The following is a 19,570-nucleotide window of genomic DNA, read 5'->3' as shown; positions in this document are numbered from 1 at the left end:
GCACCTGTGTCTCATTGTACAGAGCCCCTAAAGGGACATGGGGGAAAAAAAAAAAAACTTGTGGGAATAAAAAAAAATCTTTGAGTTTCTGGTGGGCACCAGAAACTTCCCCGTGCGCTCAGTGCCAACGCACTGAGCGCATATGGATCCATAAGTCAGTACATTAACACACACAAGCAGCCTATATCACGCTGTGTTAAGACGCTGGGGTGTGTGAATGCGTAGTGTGTATATGCATGTTTTTGGTGTGTATGTAAAGTTTTATTTGTGTATGTGGTTAATTTGATGTGTATGTGCACACTTTCATGGTGTTTCACCCTAATCGGCCTCCCATAAATAAGTCTACTTTAATGTGCGCATGCAAAACTGTCTGGTGTGCACCAGAAACTAAAGATTTTTTTTTTTTCCCCACAATCCCCCGAGGTAACTTCAGGTTTAACTCTGGGTTTTCAGTCCTACAACGGTGGTTCACTTGTTACCATGGTAACTTACGCTGAACTCCTAACCTGCTCCAGCACAGGTTAATTTCAGAGGATCAGATCAAAACCTGTCAACAGCCAAACTACTGACCAATCAAATCACTGGAAAAACAGAGTCATCATGCCTACCGGATCCTGACAGGGACAAAAGAGTTTACAACAAAGTGATCAATAATAAGGAGCAGTAGATTTAAAATATAAAATATCAGTGGAATAGTTTTTCTGACTTTAATAGAAATTATATTTAGACATGGAAGTAATATTTTTATCCCAGTCATGTGATCATATTGTTAACATTTCATCTTGTTGAATATCACTTTTGGATGTTGCTATAACTGAACTTACTGGCAAGTATCAGCGTTTCTTCTCATATCATATAAAGTACTTCATTCATGGTTCTGACGATGTTGCTTATAATTAACAACTCCACCTCTTTCACATGAACGTGCTTGTAGCTGGATAGGTAAACCCAGGGTTAACTGAGCCAGGTGATAACCTGCTTCGTAGTACAGGTTATCAGGATGGTCAATGTTAGGTTTAGTCAAGCCAGATAACTAAAAGTTATCCTGAGTATGTTGAACTTGCTTCATAGTACAGGCCTCAGAGAGAGGGGATACAGGTCTCAGCATAAACAAACATAACGAAGAAGGCATGTGAGACCAAGGTCTAGTAATGTGTCCACTGAGTTGGACTAACTCTGATGTGGAGTACTTACAGCCATCATGTTACCAGCTACTGATAATGAACAGAGACAACAGGGGACAGGAATCTGTTGTAGTCCAAGCACCCTTGGAGAAAGGCAGCGGATCACAACAAATTCAACCAACTAACCAACCCACCCACCCATTTGGAACAGCTACTGACAGCTATTTGTGACTAGCATAATTTATGGTGCTTACTTTATGGTGTTCACAAATGTATTGTCCACTCCACAAAAATATAGGCTATACAAACACACACACGCACATATATTTGAATGATGCGCTGGCAGAGTGGCAGCAAGTCCTTGTAGCTCATTGTTTTTTTTAAGTGCATTAGCAGTGTGCAAGTGGAAAGAATAAAGGTGGAGGACTGGTTCTGCTTGTGAACAATAGATGCAACCCCGGTCACATCACAGTGAAGGAGAAGATCTGCTGTCGGGATATTGAACTGTTGGCAGTTGGTCTTAGACTGTACTATGTACCGAGAGAGTTCCCACACATCGTCACCAATGTTGTTCATTCACGAGAATGCAAGAGTACAGACCCACCACCCTGATGCATTCATTGCAACATCGGGGGATTTTAACCATGTCACTCTCACCTCTCACCTGACTGGCTTCACTCAGTATGTTTCCCTTGTGGGATCACAAGGGAAAATAAGACACTCTGTTGTATGCAAATGTCAAGGAGGCCTACACTGCTTCAGCTTTACCACCACTTGGCAGATCAGATCATTTTTCTTCAGCCTTCCTGCAAACCTTGTGTACCACGGCAGGCTGCAACCACTCGCTCATTCAGGAACTGAACCCCGGAGGCCAGTGAGTGTTTAAAGGACTGTTTTGAGTGCATAGATTAGAATGTACCGTTGGCTAGGCTAATATAGGCTACAGGCTATAGTTCATTTTCATTCATTCATTCATTTTCAACCGCTTATCCTCTAGTAGGTTCGTGGGGGGGCTGGAGCCTATCCCAGCATCCTTTCGGGCGAGAGGCGGGGTACACCCTGGACAGGTCGCCAGTCCATCGCAGGGCAAACACACAGAGACAGACAACCATCCCCTCTCACATTCAGACCTATGGTCAATTTAGAGTAACCAATCAGCTTAGTCCCCATTTGCATGTCTTTGGACTGTGGGAGGAAGCCGGAGTACCCGGAGAGAACCCACACAGGCACGGGGAGAACATGCAAACTCCACACAGAAAGACCCCGTGTCCGAGCCGGGACTCGAACCCGGAACCTTCTTGCTGTGAGGCTATAGTTCATAATCTGCTAAAATTTACATTTAAAGCTTCCTGCACATAAATGCCGGCAAAGCTTTTTATTTATTTCCAGTTTTTATCAACATCAGTAAAAACAAGTAGGACTCAAATGCACCACCCAGAGACTCAGGTTAAAGTTCAAACCGTTCACCTTTTCTTAGGTTATGTTGGCAAAAACAAGCAAAGCTGAGAAGATGAGGGACGAGTGTAGTTGGCAACAGAAAACACAGGCACAGAGACTAAAAAGAGGCTGGACTAAGGCAGAGTCAAAAACAGGTAGAAAAAAGGCTGGAAAGCTAGGAAAGCCAAGCTAGTCTGGCAGGGATTGAATGGAATTGGGCAAATATTATGGCGCTAATGAGAGAATGCAGAGCAGGTTAGTAGGAGGGTGTTGGAAATTAAGTGATTGGGAACGGTGGGAAGGGCTGACATTACTGCAGGGCAAATGCAAGCAGCAGGATGTGGAACCACAGAAGAGTAAGTGAATGGGAAAACAGACAGACAATAATGAATGAATAATAAAAGACTAGAACTGTGACAAGTAGTAATATTGTTTTACATTAGATCAAATTGATTAGTATGTGTGTGTGGATTGAACAATGCATCTGTGAACACCATACTCTGTGAATTACTAACACATCGAACACTATATTTTTATTTGTGGATCACAAAACATGCATTTGACACCATTGAGATTAATTTCTGTTCATACTTTGCTTTTGAATGTCATCCAATGATGCACTGTGCAACTTGTGCAACTCTGGTTGGCCTTTCAAGTATGTTCCACAAGTGAAACAACCCAGTCTTATTCTCTCATACTCATTGAAACTATGTGGACACTGCCACAGTGACACTTGAGAATGCAACATTTCCAAATTTTGGTCTAGCTATGAGAGCTAAGATACAGCAACAGCATAAGAATTTTAAAAGTGTACAAGTGAAAGTTGGAGCACAACGAAGGACAATTTTTCCATCATAAACCCACCGGTCAGCTGCTCATAGTGTAGTTAAGCTGCTACTGCTGTATTTTAAAGACTTGGAGAGATGACTAGACCAGGGTGAATCCAAATAATGGGACAATGTATCTCAACACCTCTCCTTACTTCAGGGGGATTCTCTCTGTTGTGTTTTTATGTTGTTGTACTGCACTCTGCTCTGCTGAATCATGCAGCTTGAGTTTGCTGATGAGGGAGGAGGTCGATCCATTTGCCAGTGGCTGCTATGGTTCTGTCTGCCTCTCTGAAAGAGAACCTCCTTGGGAGAGCAACTCTGTTTTTTGGCAACCCTCTTTTACAGAGTGCTGTCTCTATATCAGTAGCGAGGTGTTCCACATTGATGAGGTCATATCTTAATTCTCCATCCTCAAGTTGACACGCAATAGATAACACAAATGTGTATGGCAACTCTGCTAGTGCTCATACTGTTAATGCTCATGACAGTGACCGTAATGACCAACATTAGGACAAAAACACCCATGACGAACACAGACAGCAAGTGGAGGCACCTACCCATATTTCCACATCTACATGCTGTGTGGAAATGAGAGAGAGGGGGAGAAAGTAAGTTGTCGTAGTCATTTTAGAAATGACACATAAAAACACACACACACATCTATTGAACAGATAAGACTGTTGCATGAGGAGGTTATGACAGCTTAGTTAATATATTCAAGGTATTTGTACTTTCATGTCTTTTCATTTGAAGATATGGTTGGGTAATATTCTTCTTTACTTTCTCAGTGAGATGAGACGATAGATTCCACTCATGTCTGTGTATTAGGTATGAGGTGATCAGTTTATCTTGGCATTAGGACTGGAAGCAGGGCAAAACAGCTATCTTCACTGTCCAAAGAAAGAAAGACATTTACCACTATCACACATCTATCAACTTGTTGCAACATGTCTATCAACTTGTTTGTTTGTCATCATGTACACAACCATAAATATAAAAACAAGTTGTGGTTTTATGGGGAATAATTGTAATTATTTTATGGTGAACAGCAGTTAGTTGTGTTGCTGTGTATGTCAGCCATTTGCACAGCCTCTAGTCCTTCAGCCAAGTTTTGTCCGAGTTTCAAGAAAAAAGTATGGGGGGGGGGATTCAACTTCCCATCATACCCTTTAGTATAATCCAGTAAGTGGATGGCTATTGTTCAGCAAACTAACATTTCACACAATTGTTCCTTAATTTAAAAAAAACAACAAAAACAAAAAAACAATCATGTCATGAACATGGCTGTGTATGTTTGGTAGCTGGTGGCATTGTTTAAAGATGCAACAATAGGAAAATTGTCTTTTTCTACGTATTTGCCAATTGGTTGAGGGTGTGTACGTAGTTAAAAGGGATAGTTTGGGTTTTTGACGTAGGGTTGTGTCAGGTACTCGTTAATAGTCGTTACATTACCCACAGTAGATTATGTTCAGCGTGCCCCCAGTTAGAAAAACCGACCGGGATCACCCGGCAGGGTGACAAACGCATATGGATTACGCAGCTTTCTGATTCACTCAGATGACCTGTGGCTGCGGTGTAATACAGTGCACTCAGTGCGCTTGTGCGTAGGAATACGGTAGTTCAGCGGTTGAAATATGTAGTGCCAAAGGAAAGTGCTGTTTTCACGGGAAGATAAACCGCTGAAAATATTCTACATGAAGCGTAGATTTAGATGGATATCGGATTTTAAAAGTGTCTAAAACACCTTTTTCCTGGTGGCCCCACCCACAGCAGCACATCTCTGCTAGGTGAGTGGCCGACTTTCCTAACTGGGAGCGCACTGTGAGTAATGTAACGACTATTCATGAGTACCTCACACAGCCCCACGTCAGATAACACGAACTATGTTTTTGTAACAGGCAGGTGAGACAGTTTATTCAGCTGAACACAGTTTCATACTGGCAGTAGAATTATGCTACATCTTCCCACATCCTCCTAATACTAAATTTACACATTTCTGACAAAACAACTGTTAAGGTGAATGTAAAAATTTGGTTTAACAGGTATCACTTACTTCACAGTGAGATAAGAAAAAGTTAAACCCAGTAATATAATTTTTGTAAGTGAAGTAACTTTAGCTGTAGAACAAACTGCAGCTGATATTTTGAAATTCACAGGTTAATTCATCAATTCTTTTAATTTAAAAAGGAACTAGTATGATGCAGGAAATGATCAGGCACCACACTTCAGCACCACCTGTTAACATATAACACCCTGCAGAACTGTCTGGCTTTCTTATATATAAAAGAGGATCTATTTACATTTAGAAATAGATCCAAGAGGATGAGTTTAGATGTGATTGCTCAAACTCCCTTGGGAAGAGTTTGACAAGGTATAAATAGACCAGTTTGGCAGAGACATGTATCTAATCTTTACCCCTCTCGTGTAACTGACAGTGAAATTATACTAAAATAAGAAGGTGTAATACAGTTCACCTTTGTAATGTTTATCTGGTCCCTGATCAATGCATTCACTGAATGATCAGTGTGGGTAAGAGAGCACTGATGTATATGGGTGAGGGAGCAGCAGGAGAGCCTCCAAAGACAACAAAAGCATATCTTTTGCTCATAATCCATTTATGAGTCTTCCATGTGTTTGTGCTAGATTGTTGGTAGTTATTAAACAGTTATCTAAACTGCTGAAGTGTACAAACTCTTCTTTCATGCTTTTTTTTGTAACCAACAATCACCACCACCATCTGGACTGGAGTATGGGTGACCTAGTTTTGCATGTAGCCCAGGAAAACCAAGAATGATTTGTAATGTAGCCCATAGAGACACATGTACAGTATACAAAACAGTGTATTAAATCTCATCTGACACTTGAAGTTAAATGTGTTGACAAATTTAGCTGAATCAAGTGAACACTTTAGTCACTCCCCTCTTAAAACTTCACCTATGGCTACCTTACAGTGCATGAAGCAACTGTAACTTTAAGCAGGATTCATCGTCAGCCCATCATGCAGCAAGACTACAAAGATTGGTGTGTTGCTGATGACAGCACAGGCAGGGAGAACCCAAACACAGAATCATAAACTTGATGATGCATTGAAGGCTTACATGCAGACAAGATGATAAGCTGGCAGCAGGAACACAGGGAAAACAGAAGGCTCATGAGCAGAAACATGAGCAGATGATCCAACAAAGAATTGGTGAAAATGGTATATGCAAAATGGGAAATGAAGGAGTCCAAAGACATGCAAATGGGGACTAGGCTGATTGGTTACTCCAAATTGACCATAGGTGTGAATGTGAGAGTGAATGGTTGTTTGTCTCTGTGTGCCCTGCGATGGACTGGCGACCTGTCCAGGGTGTACCCCGCCTCTCGCCCGAAAGGATGCTGGGATAGGCTCCAGCCCCCCCCGCGACCCTACTAGAGGATAAGCGGTAGAAAATGGATGGATGGATGGAAATGAAGGAACTGGCTTCATGTGTGAGTGGGGACGGAAACTCAGGTAATTGGGGATGGAAAACAGGTGAGCAGGTGGAAGTGGGAACAGAAAGTCTGAAGACATCTGGTCGGCGGAATTACAATTGCAGGTCTGGGCCTGAGAGACATGATAAGGTTCTGGAGACGAGGCTGCAGATCATGACAACTGGCTCTTTTGTACACACGCATACTTTATGTTTTATTGCGTAGCTATACTTTTGTGTGTAAGTGCATGCTTATACTGTGTGGATATTTGTGCTGCTGTCGAAAGTGAGAAAGGAGAAATTAATAACTCTGACCTCACTTCATTAAAATACCGTGGGTCCTGATGAACTTGACAGGACTCCCATCTCATCATTACATCGTCCTCCACTAAAACAACATCACATCTGCACTGCAGCTCTGTGTGGCTTTTCTTAAGCTGCTCACTAGAGCAATCCAAATATTTTGATGAATGTTTGAGGTCAAGGTTTCAACATTGCTCAGTTTCTACCTACCACTAGAGCTCATATTCTCTCATTCTGCAAGTGCTATGTGTTTGACAGAGGATCCTGTTACAATAACATCTGAAGACAAATGGAGTCAATGATACTACTAAATGTTTAAATTATTTTTTAATGAAATATGGTATGTCTGCAAAGATCTGAAAGCTTAATAGAAAAATTACATTCTGTGGCTCTTACAGGAAAAGCAAAGGAGTTATAGAGAGTCAGTGCGGTGTGGACAATGATGGTTAGAAAAAGAGTGAATACTACTTTTAACCGCAGTTAACAAATCAAGAGGGAAGTTGTTTTTTAATGCCTCCAAAATGATAATGGTCAGCATTCCAGTCAGTGCAAGAGAAAACCGGTGGGTTTGGTTACACAAAGTAAAGTGTTTTATCTTGATGTAAATCAGAAGACTGCAGGGTCGGTTTATTGTCTATGATAATTTGATCTTTTTGTTGTTGTTTGAACGTGTTGTTTTAAGGTTTTGGTTAATTCTTCATGTCTTCATATAAACACATTTGAATACAAAAGAAAAGGCTGTATTTCTATGTCCTCTCCATGTCTGTTGCTTCATCATTTAGAAAATACAGCACAGTTTTGTTGGTGGTTCGGATTCTAGTTACTCTCTAAGCAGAAGTAGATGGCAGATATGTTTGATCAGTGTGGCGGTTTGTGGAAAGAACATAATTGAATAGCACATTTTCTAAAATCAGTTTACCATTGGACTCATATTACACATAAAACAAATACAAATAAAATACAGTTATATCAGAAAATAAAACAAAATCAGTGAACAGAATCAACAAATTAAAACAATGCATAGTAGTTGATCTGTAGTTACACAAAACTAATACAATGGCTGCTCCAAAGAGCAATTCAGATTTATCTTTAATGTAAATATAATGCTTAAATATAATCACTTCTATCAAATGTATAAAAAGAGTATGATGCCTTCCTGCTTGGAATAATGACTGATTACAGTCAAACAGAAGCTGCACAAAAGGGATCAGAGTAGCTTGTATAACTGTTGAAGAACTGTTGGAAACACAGTGTTTCAGTGTAATTAACTTCTCAGCAGCCTCCTTCATGTGTCAACCACCTTTTCCCGTGTGTGTCTCATCAGGCTGGTGTCTCAGCCCTTATCTGACAACAACCCACTGTACAACCCACGTGTGTGTGTGTGTGTGTGTGTGTGTGTGTGTGTGTGTGTGTGTGTGTGTGTGTGTGTGAGTGTGTGTGCGTGTGCGTGTGTGCATGTGTGTCCTCACACTCACCCCCTCAGCTTTCTCCTCTGTGTTGGCCAGCATTTCCTGAAGGGCTCGTACTGATAGTGACTGCTCCAAGACAAAGGTGCAGATGGACAGATCTGGAGGCACATTCTGAAACAACAAACACATGATTTATCGGTGACTTCACACATCTACATTTTTCATACTTTTACACAGGACAGTCACAGTTTGACCACTGAGAGCTTTGCAGCAGTGGTGTAAGATCAGTACTAACACCGTCAGTCTCTTTCTTATGACTGAAGCTTTCGACCCTGAACCTGAACGTCCTCCCATAGTGGCCAGTCACTGCCCATCTCCTCCTGGCTTCCAGCTCAACTCCTCCCACTTGTTTTAGATCCAACCTGAGGCTCTTTCTGTTGCCTCCCCCAATCTGCCTCCAGCTGTCTTCTGTAGGAGATCAGTTTGGTTGAGATCTGGTGACTTTTTGATGAGTATGACAATGAATCATGTACTACAACCTTCACATTCTGCCTTCTATGGAACCATTTGCATTGTTTTTGTTTCTCCACTCATTTGATTTGGGTTTTTTTCTTCTAATTTATTACATATTTGGTGTTCGGTTATTTATGTCATGTAACAGAGTAACAGGATGTCAGTACCTTGGAGTTGGAGATGGATTCAAGGAAGCAGAGTCTGTTTCCGAAGCCTTCAGCAGCCAGACAGAGTTTCTGTTGCTCCTTATGGATCGTAGCTGAGCACTGCAGGACTACCTCATCATCCTAAACACACACACACACACACACACACACACACACACACACACACACACACACACACACACACACAAAAGATACATATTTGTTAATCCTCATTTTAGGTGGCATTTTAGATGTTACAAAGCATCCTCATCATCCTCATCAAAATGTTTTGACCCAGTAAACCTATTAGCTAAAACCATAGGAGGGAATTCCCTCCAGGGGGCAGTGCTGTGGATTTCTCTCAGTGTAGTTTTCACACTGTAAATAAATTAAATTAACAATACAAACTGAAAATAGAATGAATCAGATATTAGAGTGATGAACAGAAAGCTGAAGGCTGAAGCCACAGTGTAATGTTGCAGTGATATTGTCAATGTATGCTCTGCTAAATGCTATATATTTATAACATGGTATCAGTGCTATGCTATAACATTCTGTGCTGTGTGAGGAAAAGCTGAATGTCTGAGGTCCTGTAACTAAAAACACTCTGGGCTAATCACTGAGCCTCAGCACTGTTGTGGTAGGCACCAACAGTCCAGTTACCAGAACAGAAAAAAAAATGTAGATATTGAATGATTTTTTCAAACTGGATTATGATCAGTGGCCTTTTTTTAACATTCAGTTCCATCATTTTTAAAATCCTGTCTTTTTCTACAGTATCTGTACATGGAAACTGCAGTGTAGTTACAGGATGTGAACTCTGATCAGATGTGAGAAGTGCTTCACAGTCATCCACCACCCTGAACCTCCACACTCCATGTTATATAAAGGGCATACTATTTCTGCACTGGCACTGATTGTTGGTGATGGGCAAAAACCAAGGAGCAAAATCATCCAATATGAACAGAATTGTACTGAGCAGAAGAATGTGAAGCAACAACAATGACAATTTTGGTAAAAAAGAAAAAAAAGGGTTTTGTCATTAAGCCACTAGTGTCTAAAAATGTTAGTCAGTCAGACAGTAACAGCACTACATGTCCTACCCCAGAGTGTTACAATCAATTAAAAACCTGTCTGCTCACATATCGCAGCAGCTAATCCTGCTGTAACTGAGATCTAATCAGCATACATCTGTTTGTCTGCCTAATGTCTGTCTGCCCATATATACTGTATGTGTGCCACAGTCTCAACTACACACAGGTCACACCACAGCAGCATTGGAGGGATGACTGAATAAAGGACACAATTTGAAGTAATTGTAATGAAAAATGGATGGATGAAGGAAGTCACACAGTTTGTATTTACCCCCATGCACCACCACCAGACCTGCTGTACAGTCCTCTTTCTATCCTCATTCGCAGCGATTTGTCTGCTCTAGATAGGATGGTCCTATACATGTCTGAATGGTTCATATAAGCTGCCTTAATCTTAATGATAATGAGAGCATTAAATGTGAGTTTTCTCTGCCACTAAATGTTTTTTTCTTGCCAAGAGTGGTTGTCGTGTTGGTCACTTGCCAAGAGCTTCATCCATCGTTGTGTTTACAATACAAGAGGCTATAATACACCCCCTGAGCAGCTACTTCTTCAGGGGAGACTGGACACCACACTAAGTATCAGAAAGTGAGCCAGCTGCTAACTGGTTAGCATGCTAACTCTAGTATAATTGAAATGATACAAAATACAGGCAAAACAAGAGTTACCATTGGCTTTGCTTTCCACCTCTGGAGACAGATCTTAGTGAGTAACGGACTGAAGTTTGATGCTGAACTCACAATGTTTCATCTAGACTGGTGAGTAAACAGTTGTGAATGCTGATGTTCGCGAACAGAATGTAGAGGTATTCACTTGGACCAATATCTTAATTTTTATTCTCACCACAATAAGAGGTGAGGAGACTCCCAGACAAAGACCAGGATGGACACCGCTAAATCAACTGGGATCACCAGAAACATCCCAGTAGGACTCTCTTATGTGACTGGACTGCCAGAACAAGGAGTCAACACTTAACACAAACCATTCAACACTTCAAGATTTCTGCTGGTATGTCCCTCCTAACACTGCTTGAGAGGAAGACTGGAGGGTTGCATGACATCATTATGACATCACAAGGGTTGTAACTAACAACTTTTTCTAGTCTTGATTAATAAGCCAATTTTTTCCTGATTAATTAATTGTTTTGTTTATAATAGGTAAGAATGCCCAAGACAGGAGAGCTAACTCCTCAGGCTTGGACTCTGCTGTCCATTTACATCTCAAGGAGAAAGCCCACTCCTTTGAGGACAGCAATGTTCACATCCTAGACAGAGAGGACAGGTGGTTCGAAAGAGGAGTAAAAGAGGCCATCTATGTAAAAGTAGAGAAACCATCCCTCAACAGGGGAGAAGGTCTCAGACACCACCTATCTCCAATTTACAATGCTGCCCTGTCATCCCTTCCCAGGAGATTCAACAATCTAGCCTCAAAGAATAACAACTGTTCACAAGTGGCAAGTGACTCCAACGACTGTCGTTATAACACAATAGAGAACTAACGAAGTCGAAACCAACTTTCCACCAACGACAGTCATGCAAACGACTGTCGTTGACACTTGGAGCACAAAAGGGAACCAGTGACATCATCAGCCTTGTGAATGCCCACAAGAGGTTAAATACCTGGGTCTCCACACCAGAAAGTTGGACCAGTCCCAGCCTGGTCAGATGCGTACATGAACTGATGAAGCCTCTTGGATGAGAGGTGAAACGTCTTCCCAGACAAATAATCAAGTCCAGTTGTTTTTTCGATTTAAACTCCTTTAGGCTCTAAGATGATGTATTCAAATTGTTTGTTTTAGTCACCAAACAGTCCACAATCCAAAAATATATAATAAATAAAACCGGCGAATGTCTTGAAATTTGAATTTGGATTTTGACATTTTTGTTGATTGATTATCTGGCGTCATTCATTCATTGACCAATTGCTGCAGCTTGAGACATCCCCTGTGAAATCTGTGGGGACCACTACCTCAGTAAATCAATGAGGACCCTGGACATGGGAAAAAATACTTATCAGCTGTCTGTGAATACCAAACCACAGCCACTCACAACATAGGCTGAGTGGAGGTCATTGAGTAGGAGTCAGAGAACAAAGACAGAAAAATCAAGGACGTTCACATCTGACACCAGGGGCCAGATTTGATTGATAATTGATTATTGAAGTGTACAGCATTGAGATGTGAAGAGCAATTACAGCTGTTGTCTCACTGTGAACCAGGAAATTATAAAAATGTGTGTAAATGTGCAGCTATCAGAGCATGGTCACAGTCAGGCAGCAGAGAACGGACACACACTCACACGTGTGCATCTGCCAAAAGACACAGACTCAGACACATCTCTTTTTACATCAAAAATCTTTAGATTTCAGTCACTCCTCTCTCTCCATCTCTGTCTCTCTACCTCCCGCTCCCTCATCTCTAACTCTCTCACCAAAGGACAGTGCTGTTCACCCACTCACTGTTGTGCTCCCATGCCATGCAAAGATGAGCGTGTGTTTGAGAAAAAAAGCAAGAATATTATTTTTGTGGATTATGGCTATTATTTAAAAAGACCTATCTCAAACATGCTTTCTTTTAATCATTTTCTATAAATCAAGTTTCTATAGTGGTATACAGATGTCTTCTGGATGTCATTATATCCAAAAGCACATTCATTATGCATATGTGACTAGTGTATGTATTTCTTTTAGCCTAATCACTGTAAATCAGCTTTAGAGTCATGCAATTGTAATTTTCTCATATATATATAACACAAAACATTGCATTGTGAGAATGTTGGCAGAAAGTATTTTTTCATTACTTTATTATTCATTTTATTTCATTCCATTGTTGAAATTTTGAGTGCACTATATTGTGGATACATTTACACTGTCAGAATTAAGACACTCAAATAAAATAAGTAAATGTCCTGCACTGTATAGTAACTAGGGACTGATTTCTGATATAGTTGAAATGACTGAAGTGTCTCAGTTTACTGCTCACTTTAGAGTCATCTACTGAGTATGTATTGTGTAGTGAGTGAATAAAAGTGACACGTCACAGCTATAGTGTAGTTGGAGCCTTTAAAAACAGTATCTTATTTCACCTTATATGGTTGTGAAGTAGGTAGAGCCTGTAGGACCAGCCACATAATAATACCTTACAGTATATAGTCATAAAAAAGGAAATTCTGCAGCAGCTGTCAAATAATCACTTTTTTTCATGTCATTCATTCAGTTTGGATTATCTGTTTTTATCCAAACCAATCAGCAGTGATGGTATTTTCAGGCAGCATATAAACTGCTGTCGTAGCTGCTAGGAGCAGTTTACTTGTTTTTCACAACGACTGAAGAAATGTGTGGAATTAACGAATATGTCATCAGCAGGCTGAACCAATGTTTCACTGCTGACTCTGGTTGAAAGCTTAAAGTCTGTTTCACCTCTGACCACAGCCATCTCGGATCAGTGGGATTGGATGTGGTCAGTGTTGTGCAGTGATTCACCAGTAACCACACCAGTGACCACACCCAACACCCAAATATTTTAGATGCATTTCCTTCCTCATAAATAATTTGCAAAACCATTTTAAATCCTGTATTGTTTACAGCTGTGTTTGCTATCTTGCAGTTTTCTTCTTCCCCTTGTCTTTGTATGCACATTCTTCCTTTCCTTTGCACATGCACCTGTAGTTCAGTGGAATAGTGAGAAACCTTCTGCAGGATTATGTATCCTATTTTGTTCAAGACATATACAAAATGGGACCCATGCATAAACCAACAGCTTGATGACACAACTAGCAGTCAAAAACTTCACAGCGTACCTTTAGGCTCTGTAGGGCTCATTTGAGAGACTTTCGGACTATTTTGATGGGTATAACCACAGATAGCCAGCTATATAGTAGGTGATGTTGTCGTTTTTAGTTTTTTCTGCCTTTTCAAGTGGTGAAACTCTGCTACTGCCGTCAGGATCTTCTGGGTAGGCAGAGTGAGTATAATGAACAACTGCTGCATCTTTTGTTTTCATTGAAACATGGCTACACAGCAACATTCAAGACATGTCCATGAAGCTGGACAGGCTGACTCACTACTGAAATGGCAGGGAATTATTGCTGTCTGGTGGGACTTGTTGTGGTGGACTGTGTGTTTAGTCCACAAGAAAAAGGTTGTGTCCAAAGACTGTAGAGTGAGTTTACCGCTGTATGGGAGCATCAGCGATCAATAGCACACTCTGACAGATTTTTCATCAATGCTGGCGACTTCACTCATGCTAATTTGAAATTTGAAATTCCACTGTGTTGGTACAAGAGGAGAAAATACACTGGACCATGTTTACATCCAAGTTGTCCATGAATACGTGAGGGTCTGCTAAGGTGTGTGTGTCATAAACCTATGCAACGTACCCACCAATTTGTTATATCTGCATAGCTACTACGACATCTCCAGCCTGCTCTCTAACGGTACCATTGCTTGCCTTCCAACTTTCCCCTGTGTGTGTGAGCTCAGTCACCTCGCTCCACTCACCTGACCCACGGCTCTCCAGCCCCAGCCCCCTTCCTCTATCCCCAATACCCACCTGTGTGCATTATCTCTGCTGGTTCATAATTAAAGGCCATGACAAACTATATTCGGTTGTGTGCTGCATTTGGGTCCATACCATACCCGTTTCAGGAAGCCAAGTATAAATGATAACGATTCACATTGGTGCTATCTGCAGTGTCTGCAAGAGAGTATAACTGAGACCTCATCATTCAGACTGTAGTGTTTGTTGTTGTGTCTGTTCTATGTTGCAGTGAGGTCAGTGAAGAATAACATGTCATCTTCCTGTATGTATGTAAAGCATATATGTGGAGATGATAATAAACCTGAACCTGAATAATGGTTCATGCAGTGATTAAGTAGGTGGAGTTTCTCTAGTAAATCAACATACAGTACATTACAATGAATGAGCGCTTCACTTATTTAATCATTTTTGAGGGCTGGAAGCACAAACAAACTCTTTGTGGTTGGAAAATGGCCACAGAGTGGACGGTGTCTCCCAGGGGGACAATTCTGGTGTATTGTCTGCTGCAGTGTTTCTCTTTGCAGCTTGATGATGTTGTTGTAGCAGAATTCAGTTTCATTGATAAAACTGAAAATGACTCAATATAATATGGTTCCAACTGGGAAACCGTATAGTTGTCATAAGCCACGTTGGGAATTCATCAGTCACTGTGAGTCTCAGTGTCCCTGTTATCAGTCTCATTCTAATTTTCTTGACGTGGGCTGAGGGAATACCAACTCTCACACACACACACACACACACACACACACACACACACACACACACACACACACACACACACACACACACACACACACACACACACTCAGATACACACAGCCATGTAAGGTTTGTTGGAAACTAGTGTAATGACTTAATGACATTTATAATGTCTGGCACATGCAACACCTCCTGCCCACACACATATACACACAAGGAATGGGAAGGTAGCTGGGATATCTGCTATGGCTATCATTAAGTTGAATCATGCCTTCTTAACATTTATAATGGCTGACACACACAGAAGGTTCCCTGCATGAAGAGGCCTGGTGTCTGTCAGCAACACTTTGCATTCCAGCCTTCTATGGAGAGAGAGAGAGAAAATGATAGAGAGACTCAGAGAATTAATGGAAAAGAGACAGACAAAGAGAGACCTACAGAAGATCAACAGCAGTAGTACTGAGCTACATGTAGTAATTGCAGATCTGTAGTATGTGTGTGTGTCTAAGTGTGTAGTGTAATCATTTTAACTGAAGTGTAATAATGACTGAAAGGAATGTAGAACTGCTTGAAGCTGCATTTCCTCTCATGACCACTAGAGGCTGACTCAGAGACTGACTGTATTCAATAGGAGTAAAAAAATCCAACCTGTTTGGTTCACTAGTCACGGTTCAGTGCATGTGTGTATTGTTCAGCTCATTGAAATAGAAACTAGAAATGGAAACTAGAATGGTACTCGGTAGAGCACAGACCACCGACAGGGCAAAATGACAACGAGAATTACAGCCTTACAGTTGTATGCCTCCACCCACCAGTCAATTTTCAGGAAATATGGTCACAATCTCCCCTTCTGTTCATGAGTTACAGCATTGAATAATGGCCAGAAGTGTTTTTGCAGAACATTATGATGTCACAATGAACGTGACCTTTGCCCTTTTGAATATAAAATGTCATGACTTCATTATTTTATCCTGTTACACATTTGTGTTAAATTTTGTCATATGAATTCTTGAGCTATGGTCAAAAACATATTTTGTGAGGTCACAGTGACCTTTGACTACCAAATTCTAATCAGTTCATCATGGAGTCCAAGTGAACATTTCTTCCAAGTTTGAAGAAATATATCTCAAGGTGTTACTGAGGTTCACATCACGAGAATGGGACATACGGACTCATGGCTGTTTTAATTTTGTTCTGAAAGCTGAACCTGCGCTCTGCTGTAGTATTACCAGTGCCACTTCAGCAAAAGCACTACTTCTGCACCATGGGGCAGCTGCATCCCCCCTGAGACTCATAGTGGTCAAAGATGCACTCAAAGGCCTCCAGCCAGTAGCTCTTCAACACGCTGTCAGCACCAACATAGTTGCTCAGAGGCAAATCTTTTTTGATAGATTTGGGTTTGCACATGTGCCTGCATGAGCATGATCCACAGAACCTGTCCAACTCTTTTCTAATCTGTTCTAATCTGTAAAAATGACTGACAGTCCTCTGATTTTTCAGTTATTGTCAAAAAAAATTCAGTCAATGACTTTGGCTGCAGACTGCAGCTGTCAATCAGTCCTATAAATGACAACTCAAAGTTAGAGGATCTGCCAGCATCATTCTGGTCTGCTGTATGGGATCATTACATATTTAGTGTTGCCTATGACAATAGCTGAAAAAAGTAGTGGATAAAACAACAAAATAGTGCAAGCATTGTGCAACACGTGTGGCTTATGCTAGCTGGAATTCTTCCAGTATGATGAACCATTAAAGAAGAAACCACCCCACTGTGTCCGTTGACAGTACAAAGAGGAGAGAAACTCCTTCTCCATGCAGCATTTAATATGCTCCTCAATGCAATCTGTATTGAGAACTTAAGCATTGGGGGTGTTTATAGCAAGAGATATGCAGCTCTCTTTGTTTGTTTGTTTGGTTTGGGTTTTATTTGTGGCAAAATCTCTACAAATCTGTCTAATGGAGCAGCAAACACATGCTTGTGAATAGCAGCCTATCATACTACTTTTTTGCAGGTTAAACAGATATTGAGTGTACCTATAACATTCACAATAATCTGTCAATTCACAGGAAAACTGTGTGTGCACAACTACACCAAGTGCAGTAGTGGACAAAACAAAGTAAAAAAGTTTAAAGAAAATAAAGTGGAACAAACAACAAACAGTTTTGGGTGTAATTTCCACTTCACCTTTATTTTCTTTTCCAAATACATTTGACGGACCTGGAGGTTTGTTTCCAGCTTGTATGATTGATCATTTGTGCTTGTGGCCCTGCTGCACCTAAGTGTCAGTGCGTTCTGACCCACACACTGGATTCACAGCTTCCTTTTATTATCAATGTTTCCACCAACATTCAAACACCCACAACTGAGCAATAAAAAATATAGTATATAAATGTCTAGCGACACCAAAATGATCTAAATGCATGTATATGTTTCAAATCTCCCCCTTGGTCACAAAACAGCATGTATCTATTGTATATTTAAATAAACATAATTATACCCTCATATATTTGTATATTATATATGTTATTATACTTATACACTAGGGGACAACACGAATCATGTAACACTTGTTTGTGACTAAAAAGTAATGATTGAATATTTGTATTAGGGATGCCTTGTAGCCAAGCGGATGCCATTATCTAAACAAGACACAGAGGGCAGTAAAATTCATCAATCAAAACATTTAAAGTTCCTCTCCAGACATGTTTGAAACTATGTAAAAATACTCTGCTATGGTTAATATTTAGATAATAGATATTTCCCACATACAAAGTTAAACAAAATCAGAAACTGGTGCTGTAGGTACATCTACACTGCTTGCGCTAGGTTTACAGGTGAAACAATAGTGTAAAGCACGTCTGTCAGTTAAAGTGGCTATAATGGATATTTTTATAGTATGAATAACAGCATGAAAATGACAATGATAGTGAAGTACATACGGGGAACCAGCAGCTGTGAACCAGTGAGCACAGTGGAGCATTTAGCAGCATAAGAGCCAGATATTTCCCCCATATTAGTTGAGACCAAAACAGAGCTAAAACTGAGGGAATATTGGACTTCGATTGACACAAACACAAGTCAACACGATGGATGTGGAAATAAGCAACTGTTTGCTAACAAATTCATCATACTTACTTAAAAGATAATCAGATGTCAGTGTTATGTTCACAAAATAGTTTCCACTGCTCCTAACTAGCCAAAAAACTCCATAACCTGAAACCTACACTGATAGCAACAAAAAGCAGTATGACTTAAACAATATATGATTAATCAGATGTTTGAGTGAAAATCTGTTCGATGAAAATGTTATTTCCACTGTATTTCCCTCTAGACCAGCAGGGGGTGCTGCAGGACACACCCTCACCTATGCTGTTAGTCAGGATTTGTGCATGAAGCAGAGTGTTGTCCAAATGCCTCTGCTATGAAGCAGCTGTGAGATGTGTTGAGTTTGTATCAGTAACAGATTACAAGCGCAAAGAAGGAAGGAAACTACAATGTAAGAAAGCTACAAATCCTAGATAATCACACAGCCAGTGGACAAGAAGACTCTCCATCCTGTTTCTGTCAGGAAATAACATATTATGAGAGGTAAATGAAAAGACTTGAAAAGATGTGGTGTTCATGTATGAATTTTCTGAACACTGGACTGGATTGGGTGACACCATATAATGTTTTTTTTTAAAAATATGTGTCTAGGTGCAGTGTGTATACACTGTGTATGTGCAGGGTGTGTTAGCCTCAGTGACAGAATGGCTTCCCTTGCTCAAGAAAAACACCCACTTAGGCATCAAGCCTCATCCCATACGCACACAGAAATAAACTGACGTAAATTAGCAGTAGTCTTCTATAGTCTACAAAGTCACACGCACACACACACACACACACACACACACACACACACACACACACACACACACACGTACTTATATCTTTCTTAGGACACTCAGAACAGAGACATTCCCTACCCCTATTACCCTAACTTTAACCACCGCAACTCAAAGCCTAACTACAGCTCTTATCTTAAC

General features: G+C 40.6%; 1 protein-coding gene across 1 annotated transcript in view; it reads right to left on the bottom strand.

Moving 5' to 3' along the window:
• Positions 1 to 19,570, bottom strand: part of ryr2 (ryanodine receptor 2) — a 225,349-nt gene that overhangs the window by 165,575 nt on the left and 40,204 nt on the right. The window contains exons 2-4 of the mRNA XM_022766015.1: positions 9,236 to 9,355; positions 8,622 to 8,726; positions 3,949 to 3,969 (exon numbers count right to left, since the gene is read on the bottom strand). Of these exons, the coding sequence (XP_022621736.1) occupies positions 3,949 to 3,969; positions 8,622 to 8,726; positions 9,236 to 9,355 (246 nt within the window). The remainder of the gene's footprint in view (positions 1 to 3,948; positions 3,970 to 8,621; positions 8,727 to 9,235; positions 9,356 to 19,570) is intronic.

Source organism: Seriola dumerili, unplaced genomic scaffold (assembly GCF_002260705.1).
Source record: "Seriola dumerili isolate Sdu_G_001 unplaced genomic scaffold, Sdu_1.0 BDQW01000807.1, whole genome shotgun sequence".
Taxonomy (NCBI): Eukaryota; Metazoa; Chordata; class Actinopteri; order Carangiformes; family Carangidae; genus Seriola; species Seriola dumerili.
Note: the sequence above shows the minus strand (reverse complement) of the source record. Positions and strands in the feature narration are given on the sequence as shown.